This window comes from Tamandua tetradactyla, chromosome 2 (genome assembly GCF_023851605.1).
Source record: "Tamandua tetradactyla isolate mTamTet1 chromosome 2, mTamTet1.pri, whole genome shotgun sequence".
NCBI classification, from domain to species: Eukaryota; Metazoa; Chordata; class Mammalia; order Pilosa; family Myrmecophagidae; genus Tamandua; species Tamandua tetradactyla.
Window position 1 is genome coordinate 45,551,655 of NC_135328.1, and position 19,130 is coordinate 45,570,784.

General features: G+C 39.9%; 1 protein-coding gene across 13 annotated transcripts in view; it reads right to left on the minus strand.

The window, feature by feature from the left end:
* Positions 1–19,130, minus strand: part of DENND1A (DENN domain containing 1A) — a 665,083-nt gene that overhangs the window by 164,896 nt on the left and 481,057 nt on the right. For all 13 annotated transcript variants that reach the window (XR_013169077.1, XM_077144393.1, XM_077144391.1 and 10 more), the window contains one exon: positions 3,341–3,466. Coding sequence is in view for 12 of the 13 variants with exons in the window: in XM_077144393.1 (XP_077000508.1) it covers positions 3,341–3,466 (126 nt within the window). In the remaining variant the exon portion in view is untranslated. The remainder of the gene's footprint in view (positions 1–3,340; positions 3,467–19,130) is intronic.

A 19,130-nucleotide genomic window follows, 5' to 3' on the forward strand; every position in this document is an offset into this window, starting at 1 on the left:
AGAGAATTTGCCAGAATTAAATCTGCAGTTTGAATATCATTTAGGTAGCATGGTGATGACTTTTGGCTCAATGCTCTGTCAGAAGACTTCAAGCCCTATGGCTTCTCCTTTGTTTTAGAGAAATGGTGAAGTCAGCCTAAGAAGAAATCCATTCTGGTGTAGGCAGATGGGATTGAAAGCACAACAGATCCGCCATGTTTTTGTTGATTCTAAGACACACATTTCTTTACAATGTAACATCTCTGAAATTTGGATGGCATCCTTCAATTATAATTGGCAGCACTTTTCCCCTTTCTTAATGGTACCTAAAATAATGATGCGTTATATGATTGAATGGTAGCTTGGATTCGATGAAATGCAGCACGTTTATAATCAAACTCATCACCCTGTGTTCAAAATTCTATTGTTAATGGCAACATAATCTTCTGTTCCATGAATGTACTTTACTTTACTTAACCACTTGCCTATTATGGGCCATTTATTTGCTTTCAAATTTTTCCATTATAAACACTGTTACTGTGAACACCCTTGTATTAAGTTTTCTATTTTTCTACTAGTGGTATCAATCGTCACCCTCTCTAAGGGGTCAAATCTTGGGAGACATTTTTGACATTCCCTTGCTGCTGATCTCCCATATTTATCTATTAATGAGTCCAGTCATTTCTTTCTTTGCGGTACCATTTCCTGGTGTAACCACCTGAGGGCTCTCTTGTGAGTTCCCAGAACATTCCCCTAGCTGGTCTCTGCCTCCAGCTTCCCTTCCAGTTGACTGCTGTATTACTGCTGAAACATGACTAGTCACATAATATCCCTGCTCAACAATTTATACTACCTACAAGGTGAAATTCAGACTCCTAACTAGCATCCCGGGCTCTGAAGCATTTGGCTCCGACCTCTCCTAAAGCCCCATCTACTCACCCAAACTCATTACTCCAGACAAACTGACCTACTTGCTGGCTTTGAGGGGTCTGCTCACTCTACACCATAACAAATCCTACACATTGGATCCAGTTCAAATTTCACCTCTTTTCAACTCGTTTATAATCAACCTTGAGATGTAGAAAGGACTGGTATTTTTAAAAACAATTTTTTTAAATACCAAAAAACATAAAGCAAATGCAAACAGTCCTATTTTGATCATTCCGTTCTACATATATAATCAGTAATTCACAATGTCATCACATAGTTGCATATTCATCATCATAATAATTTCTTGGAACATTTGCATCTATTTAGAAAAAGAAATAAAACGAAAACAGAAAAAAAATTTATACATACCATACCCCTTACTCCTCCCTTTCATTGATCACTAGCATTTCAAAACTACATTTATTTTAACATTTGTTCCCCCTATTATTTATTATTATTCCATATGTTCTACTCATCTGTTAATAAGGTAGATAACAGGAGCATCAGACACAAGGTTTTCACAATCACACAAGGACTGGTATTTTACTCTCAGTTTGCAGGTGAAGAAATTGAAGTTTAAAGAGATTAGGTGGCTTGCCGAAGGTCAAACAGGTAAGTACAGAACCAGGCTTTAGATTCCAGGTCTTCTATGCTTAAACCCATTGCCTTTCTGACACAAGGACAAATATAACCATTAACTCTACTTGAGGAGGAACTTGTGCCCAGATCACATACCCAGCAATACGTACCAAAGTCAAAAGACTTTGGATTCCAGACATATACATGACAACAATGAAGGCAAAAATACTTCATATCTGTCAATGTTCCTGCAACCCAAGAAAAGGATTAAGCCAGTTGTCGTTCTGGCTCCTCATTTTACAAAAAGGAAGACAAAAGTATTTTTCTTGAATTGTGCAAGCTTATACTCAACTCTGGTTTGGCTGGGCCCAAGATCATAACAGAGAATCAGTGCTGTCTCACTTCTAGAAAGGCAGGGTAGGGGAACTTGCTGTAAGCTGAAGGGCTTTGGAGGACCTAAGAGAAGTACTGCTTGGGAGGCAAAAAGTGAGTGCATCCCTTCTGTTATTAGGTGACACTGCCCCAAAACTGAGGCATCCTAGAAAATAAGGTCCCATTGTCAGATGGAAAACCTGGATGATGGTGTCGTCAGGGTGATGTTCCCTGAACACCCCCTGTCCTGGCCACTTCACAGAGACTATGTCCTGAGTGAATGAAAAACAGGTGTTTGCTATTATTCTGTTTGTTTCATTTAGACACATGATAGAGTCATAGCAGTAAAAAGATAAATTAACAATGTATAATTGTGGCTTACAAGGAAGTATGCGTATGACCACAGTTCACTGTCCAAGATTTTACATGAAATGCATTGCCTGATGTGTCATTTAACTTAATAAAATGCTAAGGATTTAAAAACAACAACAACAAAACTGAAACAAACACCCCTGGCCCCTAGGCAGTGTGACCTATGCTGGTCTCTCATACCCCACTCTGGCCAGGCTGGGGTGTTGCTGCCAACCCCACACCTCCTCAGAATGAAGGGAGCAGCCACAACATCATCTCTGAGATTCCAAGGGAAAAGGAATCTTAGCAAGGTCCCCCTGCAATGTTCTCTCCTACACAGGGAGTGAACCAAGGTATCCAGACAAATTTTTCCATTCGCCTGGGTCAGGAGGCCAAGAGTAAGCTAAGGAGAGGGTTATCAGATAAAAGCTTCTCACCGAAGCTGGAGACACAGGTTTTAGAAGAGACCTGATGATGTCTTTACAGCCTCACAACTAACCAACTCATAGGTCAGGCAGGGGACTAATGAGTCAACTGAGGCTCAAAGAGATGGACTTGCTGTGGAAGTAGATAATATTATTTCCTAGTCCTTGGTATGCTCTGTAGTCATTTACTACCAAGACCACTTCTAGGAGCCACTAAGAAGTAAATCCTCAGGATTCACTGTTTTCTCAAGTGTGAGGAGAAGTCCCTTTTAGGAAAGGGGGCAGTAGGAGGCACACTGGGGAAAAGCCTGGGTTTTGGGACCATCTGGCTCCTCCACTGGTTAGCAAGTATTTCTCTTCTCTAAGCCTCAGTTTCCTCAATGAAAAGTGGAGACGACCATCACTATCTCACTGGCTTACTGTAAATCCTCAATGAGAGCAGGTATGTGCTAGAAGCCTGGTGCTGTATCTAACATGCAGGTGGTACTTATTGTTCAGGAGGGTCTTAACATTCATAGGAGCAGTGAGTGTTTCACATCTGACTGCATGGCAGCTCTGTGCTAAGAAGTAGGGTGAGGGGAGGACACATTCACTCCTATCCCAGGCACATACTGCTTCTAGGTAGACTCAACAACCAGAAGAATCATGGGATTTCCTAGCCCTGACCCAACAAGGACTCTACAACATGTAAAGTGGCTACTCACCGGCTCAATTTTCAGAGCGTTTCGGTAGCTCCCAAAGAAAGCAGCCTGGGCCTTGAGGAATGCTCTGGCCACACCATCACCAGTGGTTGTGGAGACCTTCTTCAGTCTGTTCTTCAGTGAAGAAATCTGGTAATAGAGATAAAAGACACACAGGTTGAAGACAGGGTTAAAGCTAGAAAATCTTTTGAGCGGGGATCAATTTGATAGCTACTGGGAGAACAAAAATGCATTCATTATTAGGGCAGGTTTTTGAAATTTAAATGAATGCTGCCCTTATTAGAATAGGTCTAATAGAAACAAAAATCAAAGCTATTTCCTGAGCAGTTACTATGTGCCAAGTAAGTACTTTCACATACATTTTCTAATTTAGTTCTTACAACAATGATGTGAGGAAGGGTCTCAGAGAGGTCAGGGTACATGCCAAGGAACAAATCCTAGATGTGGCCAAGTAGGAATGGGAATCAAGGTCTTGTAATCTGAACCCCAAATACACAAAGACTTTAATTGCAGTTCCATCCCCTCTTCAAACAGCGGACAAATATTAGAAATAAATGGCTTATTTATATACTTCACACTTCAATCTCCAAAGGGCTAGTGGCAAGTTATAGAAACATATTCAACAGGTTAAAATAAAACAAGAAAACCATGACAACGGGAAAAGAAGACAAGAATAAGTTTGGTTTAGAAATGTAGCCATCAGGTCTTACATGGTGGTTAGAAATGGGCTGTAAATTTCACTTCAGAGCCTCCTAGGGGCCAAAGCAAAGGGGAAACATGAAAAGTTATGAGAACCCCTGAATCTATGTATTATAAACAAACCAGTCAAAAGAACATAGATTTTCCTGACAATGAGAACTAAAAGAGATGTTTCTCATGAGCCTTCAAAGAGCGGAAAGATTGTGTGATATGGTGGCTGTTGCCCTTGACATTACAGATAATACAAAATATTAAGCTTCCCAGAATGTTTCTAATATGCCTTCCATTCATCTCAGGGTGCCATATTGCTCAACTTGAGGGGACACCATTCATACAATGTTCTATGTGAAAGGTACCCCTGAAATTGTGCCATAACCTCAAGTCATTCATTCACTCAACACATATTTATTACTTCCTATGTTCTCAGGACTATATTAGGTGTTGAAATACAATGGGCCCTGCCCTCATTAAGCTTACAGTCTAGTGAGGAAAAACATCAATACATGCAATATTGCTACTGTGATGCCCCTACAATAGAGCTTGCCAACTCTATTCAAGGAAGTTCAAGGAAGGCTTCCTGGAGGGTAACAGTTTGAACTGACATCTAAAGGATGAGTTAAGGTAGATAATGAGTCAAGGAGGGGAGGGAGCAGAGTGTAGAGCACAGGGAGTAGCATGCAAAGGCTCTGTGGTGAGACGAAATTCAGAGCTTGGAAGGAATGTGAATGTTAAGACCGTCCTGGACAACTGCGTAAGAGGAGAGAATAAGAGGGGATATGACCTAAAATTAGACTGTAAAGGAATGCAGGGGCCAAAAAGGCTCAGGAGGCATATTAAGGAACTTTTTCCTTCATTGTGAGAGAAATGGAAAGCTGATGATTGTTTTTAAGCAGTCAGATGATACACTGAGAGCACATTTCAGGACAAATAATTCTGTCAGGGGCTTACAGACTGCAAGCCTGTAACCGCGACATTATTTAAAGATAAAGTTAAGGGTAAATTTTAAGGATAAAATAGATATGAAGCATCTATAAATGTTTAGTATGACTGACTATTATTTTTCTGGGGAGAGAATTCATAGTTTCCCTTAGATTCCTAAGGTTGTCTGTGAACCTAAAAATATTGAGTCATTGAATTAGGATGGATGACATACATTTTAGAAATGCTCCATAGATATTTCTTGTTACCAAGCTTCTGATAAGGTATCTGCTTTTATAGCTTTACTGAGATATATTTCACGTACCATAACATTCATTCATTTATAGTTCAGTGGCTTTAAGTACATGTACAAGTTTTGCAACCATCACTACCAATTTCAGAAAAATTTCATCACCTTAAAAAGAAACCTTGTACCCATTAGCAGTTACTGTCCATTCCTCCCTCCTCCCAGCCCCAGGCAAGCATTAGTCTCCTTTCAGTTTCTATGGACTTGCCTTATCTGGACACTTCATAAATGGTATCAGACAATGGTGGTCTTTTTTGATTGGCTTCTTTCATTTTGAAAATGTTTGCAAAGTTAAGCCATGTTCCAAGTGTCAATACTTTCTTTTTATGGCTGAAAAATATTCTGTTGCATGGATATACCACATTTCATTTAGCCCCTCACCAGTTGAGAGACATTTGGCCTGATTCTACTTTTTGGCTACTGTGAATAACACTGCTACCAACATTTGTGTACAAGCTTCTGTGTGGAGACAGAAGGAATTCTGAGTCAAAAACCTGAAGAGCAAAAATCCTCTGTGGTCAGACCTTACGAAATGAAGATACCTGAAAGGACACAGGAAATCACAGAGCACTGTGCTTAGCACACGGTAAACCATTAATAAATGCTGACTGTGTCTTAGGGAAAAAATCCTATGCTGTCACTAAAGGGACAACCTGTATTTAGACAGCAAATGAAGTGAAGGTGAGACTGCTGTCCTCTGATTAAGCCAGAAGTCCATGGAGAACATGCATCTGAGGCGACAGCTATCCCATCTCCACTCACAGTAGGCCAAGGAAAACAACATTCCTCTGGTAGCAGTTTGGAGTATGTCCCAACACCTGGTTATAAATAAGCAGATTATTTTGACCTCCCCGGCCCTCTATCCCCACCCCTTTCCCAGGACACAAAAGCCCCAGAGCCACTGTGGTGAGAGCCCACAAGGGGCAGTCCAGGCCACTCAGCACCCAGGCAGACACTGCCATGGACCTAAAACTTGGAAGAGCAATATGAAAAAGAAACATGCTTTATTAAAATGTTTAAAATAGTATGCATTTCCTCTCCCTCCTCCCCCACCGCCCCGGCCAAGGATGAAAACCCTGCCCCTCCTGGGGACTGGGGTGACATTTTCATCCTTTGAAATGGTGCAAGCCACTGTCGCTCTTCCTCTGGCTCCTCAAAGGCCTTGGGCCACCTGTGCCGCCGATTATTCCTCACTTAACCTTGCCTGGCCTTTCTCTTTCATTCAGGAGGTGTTTAATTACCTCAGATTCACCGCGCTGCACTTCAGGTGAGCTTCTCTTAATGGCCTCATTACCATTTTACACAAAGAAGTAGTCCCTGATTGTAACTGAGCAAATACCCTGCATGCACTTTCCTGCCCGCCCCAGATGGTCTGAAACCAGCCAAGTGGTCCTGGGCTCTCGGCGCCCTGTGACCGCTTAGGCCAAGATTTCTGAAGACTTCCCTCACCCACAACATGGAGACGCTTTTGTCTTGACCTTCGGCACTTCAAACTTTGAAGCTTGGAGTACATGCACATCTGATAGCCAATGGTGGCATTTTGTCCTTTAAATAAAAGTGAGGATAGAAAGTTTAAGGTTTAAATAACCCACACTCATACATCTAAAACTTAACTTGCCCTGAGTATTCCTGGGGGCACTGGGCAAATCAACTTGGGGTTCATCAGGGGTACTTTACAAGTGACGGCAGTGCCGGTGAGGATGGCTTCCTTCTTTAATTAGGTTTCATAGGAGAAGGATAGAAAACAAAGGGAAGAGACCTCAAAATTGAATCCATCAGCTTCTTTCTGAAGCTATCCCTCCTTCTCTTTGTGGCTCATCTTGGTTCCTGCAGCATCACCCAACCAGTCTGCCAGGCCAGATATTGGGATGTCATATTCTACACTGTCCTTCTTTTCCTACCACCATTCTCCAAATCTTATCAACACCACCCCCAAACATGTCCTGAGTCCGCCCTTTCCTCTCAGTGCCCATGACCTCGGTCCTACGTTCTTCAGCTCCATCCAACCTCTCTGGCCCAGAATACTGTAAATTTCCCAAATGGGCTCTCTACCTTCAGTCTGTTCTTAATGCCACCCAACAACAGCTTTTCTAGTAGTCCCAGTAAAGTACAAATCTGATCACTTAACTCCCTCCAACAAAACACTTCAATATCCCCATGCTTCCCATCATTGCCTTCAGGAAAACATCCACTGATCTCAGAGCGTGTGTGGTTTTCCTCTCTTCTCTGCCCCACTTAATATGGTACTTGAACAATTCCGAATTGCTCAGAGACCAGAAGCACACACTAATATTTCTTCGTGCCTCCAGCCCAAAGACATGCTGAAAACTCAGATAGATGTCCCTTATCTCTTCCTGTCCTGCTTGTGGATACCTATTCACTCTTTGAAAGTCAGTCCAAATGTCCATTAATGGGACCTGTTAAATAAATTATACCACAATGAAATACTGCATAGTTGCTAAAAGTGATAGTACTTAATGAACTACTATGCAAAGATGTTCCTAAAATACTTTCAAGTGGGGTGGGGGTGGGAACCAAAAGTTGCAAAGCAATATGTATAGTATGGCATTAAAAAATTATATATATATGTAGTAATAATCTAAAATGCCATTTATCAAAATTAAACACGTAGGGATGCTTTCCCTTTCTATTTTATATTCTTTCGATTGCCCTTTCAAGCATATATTACTTTCATAATAAAGAAGTAAAGTGAGGTATTTGCTTTAAAGTCAAATCAAACAATGCCTTGGGTTAAAGGAAAGAGACTCCAGATGCCTTGAATCTGGGAAACTTTCCTTGACCCTTGAAACAAGGTTAATGATGCCCCACCTGGGACTCCTCGGACCATGCAGGTGGTGCAATGGTGAGTTGCAGTGTCTGCCTCCTCTCCTCTCCGGCTAGAACCTGAGTTCCCCAAGATCCAGCACAGTGCTTGGGCCCAGTGCTGTCATTCTTTTTTTTTTTTAATTTCTTTTTCTGAATTAATGCAAATGTTCTAAGAAATGATGAATATGCAACTAAGTGATGATATTGTGAATTACTGATTATGTATGTTGATGTTTTATTTTGTTTCTTAATTTTTTAATTAATAAATAAATTTTAAAAAAAAGAACAGATGAGTGGGTGTGCTGACATGAAAGGCATTTCCAATGGCTAAGAGTCTCTGCTTGGAGGAACATCTAGGATCACATTCTTCGGAGAATCAGTGATTGATCGTTAAAAGAAACTGGTTTCATTTGGGAAGGATTAGGGGAGAAATTGATACTTATTTCCCTTCTATTGAAGGCCACTGCTAAGACGCAACCAAGGGCAAGAAAATGAAACTCTAGATGCTGAATGCATTAAATGGACAAGGAGACCAGGCTTATACAAAACCGAAAACTCAACATGTTCAATAATAAATACAATATTCTCCCATCCCCACCTAGCACCCTGTTTCTCCTTTAATTGATAACTATTGGTTTTACCTCTCTGGTCTCGTCTTCATTTGCTCTCTCTATTCCCACTGCTCTACAGGAGGTAGAATGTAGAGCTTCATCCATAGGTTTAAGATTGGAGGTCAAAGATGGGAAATCTGGCTTCCCTCCTTTCTTAACCTTTCTGATCATCAGTTTTTTTGTTGTTGTAAAATTAGGTATCTGCAACATATATGCCTTATGAGGATTAAAATATGATAATGGATGTAAAGAGCACTGAGCGGAGTGTTGAGAACCCAATAAAGGTTTAAGAAATGGGAACCTCTTGTTTTGTTATTAGTCCATAATTTCATCTTACAGTACTACTGCAACAGTTTTTGAACCGATGTTCCTTCCTGTTCTAGTTCGTCCTTTGCACTGAGTTATCTTTCTAAACAAGAAGTTGAATCACATCATTCCCTCCCTCAAAAATTTTCAGTGGCTCCTTAGTTCCAATACAATAAAGTTCAAACTCTTCAGCATAATATTCAAGGCTATCTATGAGCTTGGTTCAAGCTTTATTTCCAGTTTTGCCTTCTACTTGATTTCAAAGGCCTTGAAATCCATCTCTCAGTCTGGAATGTGTGTCATGCAATTCTCTATCAAAATACTTCTTGTTTTAAAAAAAAAGCCTCAGACTTTCTGTGATGCCCTCTGTCTGAACAAACAGCTCATTCTCAGGGTACATTAGCCTGGCCCTTTGACTGGTACCCAGTGTTTACAGGCTCTGTGCTGGGGAGATTTTGGGAACAGAGCTGCATCTGACCAGGGCCCAGAGCCCGAGAGCTTCCAGACGAGCTCCTACAGACCAGCTACAAATGAGCTCTTCACCTCTTCAAAAGGGGCTATCAAATAGTATATATCATCATGCAATTATTTAGTCCTTTAAATATTAAGCAATTTCACATATCTTCATCTCCATATTCCTCTCCAGGGATATGAAGATAAACCCTGACAAAATATGTCAGCACTCAACAAATACAGGTTTATTTCTTTATGACCACATTGCCAACTGGTGGCGGAGTCCTAGCCTGTCCTACAAGGCCCTGCATGATTTGGCCACAGGTTCTTTAAGACATGAAGCTCCTGCATCTTGTCCGTATCTTTGGTGACACCTTCTGGGGCTCAGTCACACTGTCCTCCTTAACATCCCAGGACCCTTGGATGGGCTAATTTCACTGTTTGGAATACTCTACCTATCATCACCCTCTTGTCTAAAATTCAGCACTTTCCAGTAGAACTTTCTGCAATGACAGAAATAATCTAGCATCTGTGTCGTCCAATGTGGTGGCTGCTAGTTCAAGTGGCCATTGAACACTTGAAATGTGGCTATCATGGCTGGGGAACCAAATGTTGAATTTAATTTAATTTTAATCAATATAAATTTAAGTTTAAATAGCAACATCTGGATAGTGGCCACTGTACTGGATATCACAGGGCCCTAGGTCAATGACTACTCATCCTTCAGATCTCAATGCAAATATCACTTCTGCAGCCTGACTCCCCAACTAGACCCAGGTTCCCTTGTTATATACTCTTAACAGTACTTTCCTTTTTTTTTTCAGGGACACACAGAAATGTGTAATGATCCATTTTGCAACAATCCAATTAGTGTTTGTCTCATCTACTAGATTGAATGATCTATGAAGGCAGGGACCATGTCTCTCCTCAGTGTAAAAGATGACCCTTAAGAATAAGGCAAGGACATTCTTCCTTTCCTTGAATAAACCAGGCATCAATCCTTTTTTTCCTGAAATCTCCCAGGGAATGTCTGGGTTTAGAGAAGGAGTGGGGCTATTGATTTATTTTCTTTTTCTTAGGGATACATAAACATTGCCTTCCTCTGCTATCTTCCCCCGGCAATGAAAAATGTTCAGGGTATCTTTCTTTGCCTTAGTTTCTTCTTGCCTCAGATTTAAAGCAAAAAGTCTTGATATGCAAAGGCAATCCCAAACCCACTCTCTTTCCCAGTAACATTTTCTGGGAAAACCAGGAGAAAGAACAGTATTTATCAGGCACTCTAAAGGCACCAAATACCATGGTAGGTAGTTTTACACACAGCATCCTATAAAAATTTCAGAAGAAATGGGCTACATAGGCACAGTATCCTGGCACGATATTCCCACTATTCAGATAAGCAAAGTGAGACAGTCCAACCTCACACCACTAGTACAGCAACAGGCAGAGGTAAAGTTAAGGCCAGGTGGGTCACACTCCAAAGCCTGTGCTAATTCTCACTGCTGCCAGGATTTTCTGCGCCAGCAAATTAGATTTGTTCATGATACTGTTTTTCCCCCCAGCTTAATGTATCTCCATTATTGTTTCCCCTCAGTCCTTGCTTTTCGGTTTCTTTCTTGAGAACTTGGTTGTTCCTTGACCTCGGTTGGCTTTAACTGCCTCTTCTGCATCCCATTTTCCCCTCAAAGATTTGGTTATCCACAGGGGAGAAGGGGTGCTAGTTATGCGGAGTTCTAAGCCAGAGCTGGCTTTGACTCTCAGGGGCCCAGGTCTCTACTGTCCCCATCTCTCCTGACATCTTGTGGACTGTGCATAAGTCAGAGAGTTAGGCAAGTACTACAATTCTAAGCAGTTTTTTTGTCAAGTCAAAAGGATCAATTTTCATTATGTGAATGGTTACTTCACTATATGCTGTAATGGTTCTGCTGTGCATCCTACATCCAAACTATTAGATCCTTAGGATGACATTCTTAGAGTAAAAAAGTACAATTTTAAAATAACAAAAATGGCCCATTTCAATATCTGCCAAATAAAGCTCAGGAGGAGTCCTGCTCATGCTAGTGCACTCAAGCAACCACCCCCACCCCTCATGCTTTTTAATCTCAGTGCCTTGGCATTTTAAACCGAAACACACAGTAGCAAACCTTTTTACATTTTTTTAAATCCATTTGTAAAAATACCTTCCTCCAAATGTCTCCCCCAGCAAAAGAAGTGAAATTGCCTTTGTTTTCCTTATAAAACAATTTAGCTTTAACACCACACACACTCCACCACACACTTAGAGTAAATGTGTATTCATATTATTAGGTGGTCATTCAATAAACAGATGATTTCTACTTCTAACCAAATATGCGCACGCATTTATGTATATATATTTATGTATCCTAGGAGTATTTTTAAAGAAGGGTTTTCCCCCCATACTTCTGGCAGTTCAGGTTTAAAGGTCAGATTTAAACTATCACCACGTTTCACAATGCAATCTGTGCAGCGCTGCGTAATGAAATGGTTCAGTAAAGGTGCTCTTGGAAATTCTTTTAATTAGGTCTAAGGCTTTTCAGTTGTCAACATGAATAAACCAAGAAGCAGTCTCTTGCAAACACAACACACAAAATTAAAATGTAAGTTACCTTTGAAAAAATGGATATGCACTTGCAAAAGGAAAGTTATACATGTTTTTTACAACATAGCCTGTGCCAATTCTTAAAAAATACTAACATATTTCAACAACATGTACCGTGAATTGAAAATAAAGGGGTGCTCTATTTTCAATGAACTAGGGCACTAATGAAAATTAATTCATTTCTAAAGTATTTGGAGGAAGACTAAAGTTAAGCATTAAGTAAAAATGTTTATGAAGGGCCTAACGACTTTCTTCATGAACAAAAGCCACCTTTCCATTTAACTATAATTAATTCTACATATTTGTGTTATTTCAGACATGTAACTATCCCACAATGACTTCTGCAAATCGAATATCATCTATTAAAAATGCACCGCAGTGCACTTTTGCCCTCAGTACCACTATCTGAGGTCTAAAAGATGAACATATCACAACAGGCACATCATCACAACTTCTGCCTTTAAAAGTTGTGTTGATAAACTAAACCACTTAGATTTGGAATTTTTAGCCACCAGTTCAGAACTGAGTCTAGGGATTGAAATTCACAAAATGAAAACTGCAAGAAAATGGTGGGTTGTTTGGGAAAGTTGGATTATAATTGCACTGAGCTCTGGTGGAAAAGGCAAACATAATAAGCTACTCCAATCACCACCATGCGTTCAGAGTTGGATAGACAAAAAAGTCCAGACAATAAATGCAGACTGGTCCTGAAACTTGGAATGGATAGGATAACTCAAATGTCAGCAGGTAATACACATGCACATTAAATCAACACATCGGCTGAACAACCAATGGATTCTGTCCAGTGAACCTTGAGCATGAGGTTACAACAATGCACAGAAAATTGCTTTACTGTGGTTTCAGACAGATCTGGGTTCAAATCCTAACTCAGCTGCTTGCTTTAACTGGATGCCCTTAGGCAAATTACTTAACCTCTTTTCCTCATCTGTAAAAAGGGAGTAAAGAGCCCCGCCCCTAGATTGTTACATAGATTAAATGTCAAGGTTTCAAAGCCTCTAGCACAGTACCTGGCACACAGGAACGGCCTAAAAGATGGTGATTACTCTTCCATACTACCCCAACTCCAAAGCAAAAACTATTCAAGCCATTATTTTAGCATAAAAAAGAACAATGGGCGCACAATTAACATTTTTCTAGGGCATCAATAATTGAATGTCACTCATTATGCTGAGCCTAGTGGATTTATTTAGTGACCCAAACTTGGTGTGTATTTGGGAGTTAATGAAGTGCTTGGTGTTTACAAAGATAAAAGCAGGATTTGTCTCAGCAACAGTTCTGGGCTGAATGGATATAGATTTCCGTGTTTAAGGAGGCAGCCAGGCCAGATCCCTGGTGATCACATGGATACATCCACACGGAGTGAGCTATATCCCAAGGGGATCCGGGCATCTCCACCTCCTCAGGGAAGAAAAAAACAGGAAGGGGGGGTGGGAAGTGTGTATAATAGATGTGTTTCACAGTGTCCCTGCTGTGATGAACAACTTGATCCACTTACAGTTCCAAACACATGATGCATAAAAGAGCTGACAGAAATTCAGTTCTTGCAAAGAAAAGCATCTGCTCTCTAGTGGGAACGGCCAAATATTAAGCAGTTTTAAGGCAGGGTAAAGACCTAGAGGAGTACACTTCATTATCTAGATAGCCAGAGTAAAGAAATGCAGAGGATTACAAACGAACGAAAAACGTAGTCGAGATTGCAAGCATTAATTACCCAGAGTAAAATGATTCAAGTTAAATCTTTGTTACGACAAATATTAAACCCAGCTGTGTTTATGTAGCAGTTGTGAAAAAGAAGAAAAAAGAAATCCATGTACAATATCTGTGAGCTCTGCCAGTTAATTGAATTTGCTGGCAGCACTTCCTCCACCACGAGCCAAACATCCTCAAAGATAAAATGTAGCTTTTAAACAGACCTGCGGAAAACGGAATCAAGAAAATTCAACCAATAAAACACAACTCTTTACTGGTATAAAAGTAAAGTAAAATTCAGTAATGAAAGGAAGGAAGTCTCTTAAACATTTATTGCATTCCAGAGCTTGGATTTGCGTTTTATTGCTGTGGTCTCTTCTGATGTCCCACAGTGCTCCTGCTCCAGCATCTTTAATGAAGTCCCATAAACTTCCATAAATACTCGATTGTTGACAAATCATACACACATGATTGGGGCAACATTCACCAGATCATGATGCGCCTTTCCGTCACTGCATGAAATTTACAAGTCATAGAGTGGACACTGTCACGGAGAGTGACCCGACACAGAACAGAGACTTACAGAAAATTCCTTAAAACATGAAGTAGGAATGACTGGACACTGGTAAAATTGATAAGAATTCTCATTAGCAAACTGGCCCCTGACCCAAAGTCTAATGTCAGTAGATGTGGGGTGGGAGGGAGCTTTGGCAGATTCTGGGAACTACAGAAGCAATAGGAGGTTGGACCCAAAACTCTATTCTTGGTCTGGGTTGAAGTGGGCACTAGCATAGATCAAGATTTTGGAAAGACTCATTGTAATGCAGATCTTATTATATTATTCCTTGGCTTAAACATCTTTGCTGATTTCCCATGCCCTAAAAAGTCCAAACTTGCTTTTATGATAGAAGCCATTCCAAATTTGGTTCTTCCCATCTACTTCTTCGGTCTCATTCTTTGTTGCTTCCCATCACACATCCTGTGTTCCAGCTGTACTAAACGATTAATCCCTGTCCAAACACATTATACTTTTGTTCACACTTCCAGCCTCCTTGTATTTCATTTCCAGCTTTCAGCATGCTTGTCTTTTTCCAGGAACAGGGATCGTTTCTTACACATCTTCATGCGACTATGGCCCAATACACTGAGCACATACCAAAAATTTTGGCTGAATTAACAAATTTCCATTTCTGAACTAGCTGTCGGGACGCCTCTTTGGGACACTGTGGACCAGAAATGTCCAGGGACTATTGTGGATGGAACAAAGCTACTGATAGAAAGTACAAGTGGGAGGAGAGTAGCACGAGATGAGGCAGGCAAGGTAGATAGACACTCGATTGTAAAGGGCCATAGAATAGAGTTTGACTTTGGCCTAGAGAAAAATGAGGAACCACTGAAGGATTTTAAGATGGGGGGTGTTTTAGAATATTGCTTCATTTACAACATGGAGCATGAACTGGGATTGAGGGGTGGGAGAGAGTGAGGCAAGACTGGCCGTCAAGTTTCCATTAGCTCTTCTATTACCAGCCTGTAACCTCCATGAGAATAAACTCCATGTTTTAATCATACCTGTACTCATTATATCCAATCTGAAGTCTGGCACATAGTAGGTGCTCAGAAAATACATATTGAATGAAAAAACATACTACTACAGAATATTAACAATGAATTAATGTGGCTGAAGGATTAAGACCACAAGAGTACTAAGTCCACAAGGCTCATATGCATAAAGACTCATATAAATTACTCAGTATAATCAGAGCTTGTCCATTTCCCCACTCAGCATTTTTATTTCCTGTTGGGATTTTAAGAATGGATTTTCGCATTCCCAGCAAAAAATATTTTGAACATATCCCAGAAAGAGAGCTTACTTCAATCAGACAGCCATAAGAACCCAGACCCTTGCTTCTGGGATCAAATGCATTACTGATTCACAAGGTAAGATTGTACACCAGCTCCTAGGAAGCCCCACAAAGGCACCTGTAGTATGAGGAATCTGGGCCAGTGGAGGAATATGACATTCAGCAACTCGGGCCAGTGAAGCCCTTAGCAAGGGCCTAACAAAGGTAAGGCCATCCCGGAGCAGGTATCATGTGTGATCCAACTGGCATGCGATGTAAGGGTACTTCTGAGGAGTGACAGCAAGCAGACTCTGGGTTTATTTGAATTTGAATCAGTTCTGTTTTTGGATTCTCAAAGATAGTCAGCTTCATGGCAAAGTTGAATTTTAATATAATTTGAACCAGTCCTAAGATCAAATTTAACAAAACACTCATTTGTTCAGTAAACATTTACTGAATATTTCCTGTATACTGAGCCCTATGGCAGATACAAAGATGAATAAAGAACAGTTTTTATTCTCTGTGTACCCCTGTGAGGGGCACACAGATAAAAATAATTCCAATATAGCTTGACTAGTGCTATAACAGAAAGATGTGCAATATGCTTTGGGAATTCAGAGAACAATTAACTACTGAGGGAGGGACAAGGATGACTTGATTCTCCAAAGACTAGAAAACACCTTAGACTTAATGGAGACGGAAGGCATGGAATGCAGTTAGGGGGTCACTGCCAAGTTTCTAGCTTCACAATATGAGAGAGACATGATCTGCTACCCTGATACAGAAACAGGCACATTTACACATATATACATTTTTTTTTCATTATAATCTTGTGGGAGTGGCTATTTAAAATTATGTATCAAAAGTCTTACAATTTTGCCTACTCATGACTCAGCAAATTATACTTCTAGGAATTCATCTTAAGGAAATGATATAGAGATTTAGCTACAAACATGTCCATCACACTGTTAAAAATAATATAAAACTAGGCATTATAAAGAGAGGATTGATGAAGAGTTTATTATTATATATATTCATACCGTAGAATAATTCACTCATTAAAATTATGAATTTTAATGATTAAGATAGCCACAATATATCAATGGCTTTCAATATTTTTACTGTGATGCAGAGTAATAAATAAATTTTATTTTGCAAACCAGTATACACCTATGTATATTGAGCTAAAGAGGTTTTTTTTGTTTTGTTTGTTTGTGTTTTACATGGGCAGGCACAGGGAATTGAACCTGGGTCTCTGGCATGGCAGGCGAGAATTCTGCCACTGAGCCACAGCCACACTGCTCGGGGCTAAAGAGTTTTATGAACAATTCTTACTCATATAATGTGCAATGTACTGATATTTTTCATTGAACTCCATTTTAAAAAATGCTTGTCATGACTCACTAAATGACCCATTAGAAATTTGAAGAATACCATTTTTAGGTTAGTGAAGTAAAATCTCAGGCATATTTAGCGATTATGGAAAAAGGAACAAAATTCTTGGCATCCAACATCCAGTATATTGAAGCTGTAACATGCATTCATTTTCTCTTTTCTGTCTTCAAAAAAGGAAACTGTTATCTTCAAAGATGTTTGCTTTCTCAGATATTGGTACAAAGTGGAGGGCTAAATGTTGACTAAGTAAATAAATGAATTTTCCAATGTCTAATGTTCAACCCTGAATGCATACTTGGCTCATTCATCCCTTCATTTATAAACATTCACTGAATGCTCCTATGAGCCATGCACTGTGCCGGGGCTGTGTTCACACCATGCAAAGTCCACTGCTTAGTAAGGGGAAAAGTTACATAAATAAACATGATATAATGAATACTATGAAAAAGGCATGGAAAAAGTCTTACGGAAGTCCAGAGGAGAGAACAACAAACTGTGAGAGAATCAAGCGTAGCATCATAGAAGTAACATTGGAGTAGTGCTTATAGGATTAAAAGGTTTTCACAGGACAAAAGAGAAGGAAGGGCATTCAAATCCAAGGGAAGAAGATGTAAAGAATGGAGACATGAAACAGCATGAGGCATTTGGGGAATGGAATCATTCTCCGTGTGGCTGAGAAATGGGGCATGAGTAGTGAAATGACAGGAAATGAGGGTGAGAGGCTGACTGGGGTGAAGAAGCTTGGATGCCATGTGGAAGGGTTTGTAATGTCCTACCCTGGGCCTGCTGCACTGTAGGTGCTCCATAAATGGTAGCTTCCTTTCTTCACCTTCTCCCCTTTCTCATGTCAAAGGACACTACTAAGTGTAACTTCTCTTTCTCTTCATGTGCTTAAAAGCCTCTTGGAGAGCTCTCAAAAATTCCACCATGAAAGAGCAAGAAGTTTACATGGCTTAAGTATATCATTAAATTCTTCATGACCTTTTTTCCCAAAGAATAAGAAGATAGAGAAACTATAGTCCTGAAGACATACAAAAGGCAAGACATTCAAATGTTCCAGATGAGAGGAAGAAATATTTTTTTCCATTATAAAAGTAATAATATCATAGGAAATTTGGAAAATAAGAGAAAACTGTTATTCATAAATTTACTAGCCAATACACCTCTATTGGTAATTTGGGAATTTTTTTTTTAAAATCCTTTACCTTTGTGTATCTGAGTGCGTTTTTTCATTACAGCCATAGTACATAGGCCATTTAATGTTCTACTTTTTTCATAAATTGTCTCTTAGCAATTCCTGTGTTGTCCACGTTTTTCGTAACCATCATCTATATCACTGAACAACATCAGTTTAATTACCCCTCTAATTTTGTATATTTACGTTGCTTCCAACTTCAGTTAACATAAGCTATGCAACTTGGTTAAGTGGCTTTCTTCATTTACAAGTATCTGTCATAAACAACCCTAAAAGTACAATCACTGGATCAAAGCGAATTCGCATCTTGCCATATAAGAAAGTCTGTTTAAAAGAGCACCAATCAGGTTACAGAAAGTATGAAGTGAAAGAAAGGAGAGCTTATACACTTATAGCAAAGGCTTCAACTTACATTTGCATACACAAAAGCTTGCAAATTGCGGATGTAGGAAAACCAGAAAAGGCAACCACTGAGCCATGGGAGACCTTGTTGCCCAGTGATGAAGGATGACATGTCTGCATGATTAGAAGAATGGAAGAGTCTAAGCTACCTTTTACCAAACTTTTTAAAAGTCCTACAAACTACTCATTAGCTAAACAGTTTACTTTTAATGATTTTGAAGGACTTTTTTTTTTTTGGGTAGGGGAGAGTGTATTAGGTCTCTTCTCAGTAACTGCATGGCATTGAGATACATTGGCATTTAGATGGATAAACAAAAGGTGAAGCATTCCTGCCACATCCCTCTCCTCCCAAATCCATAGCCAGGAAACAACAGAATATTGTCAGTGAAAACAATTCATACGCAGGTTTCACAGAACCCAGCAAAGTACAGAGACATTGACCTTGCCAACCTCACATTTTTTTAAAAGGGTGGAAAGAGCTAATAGATAAGATTATAAAAGTTGAGATTATAT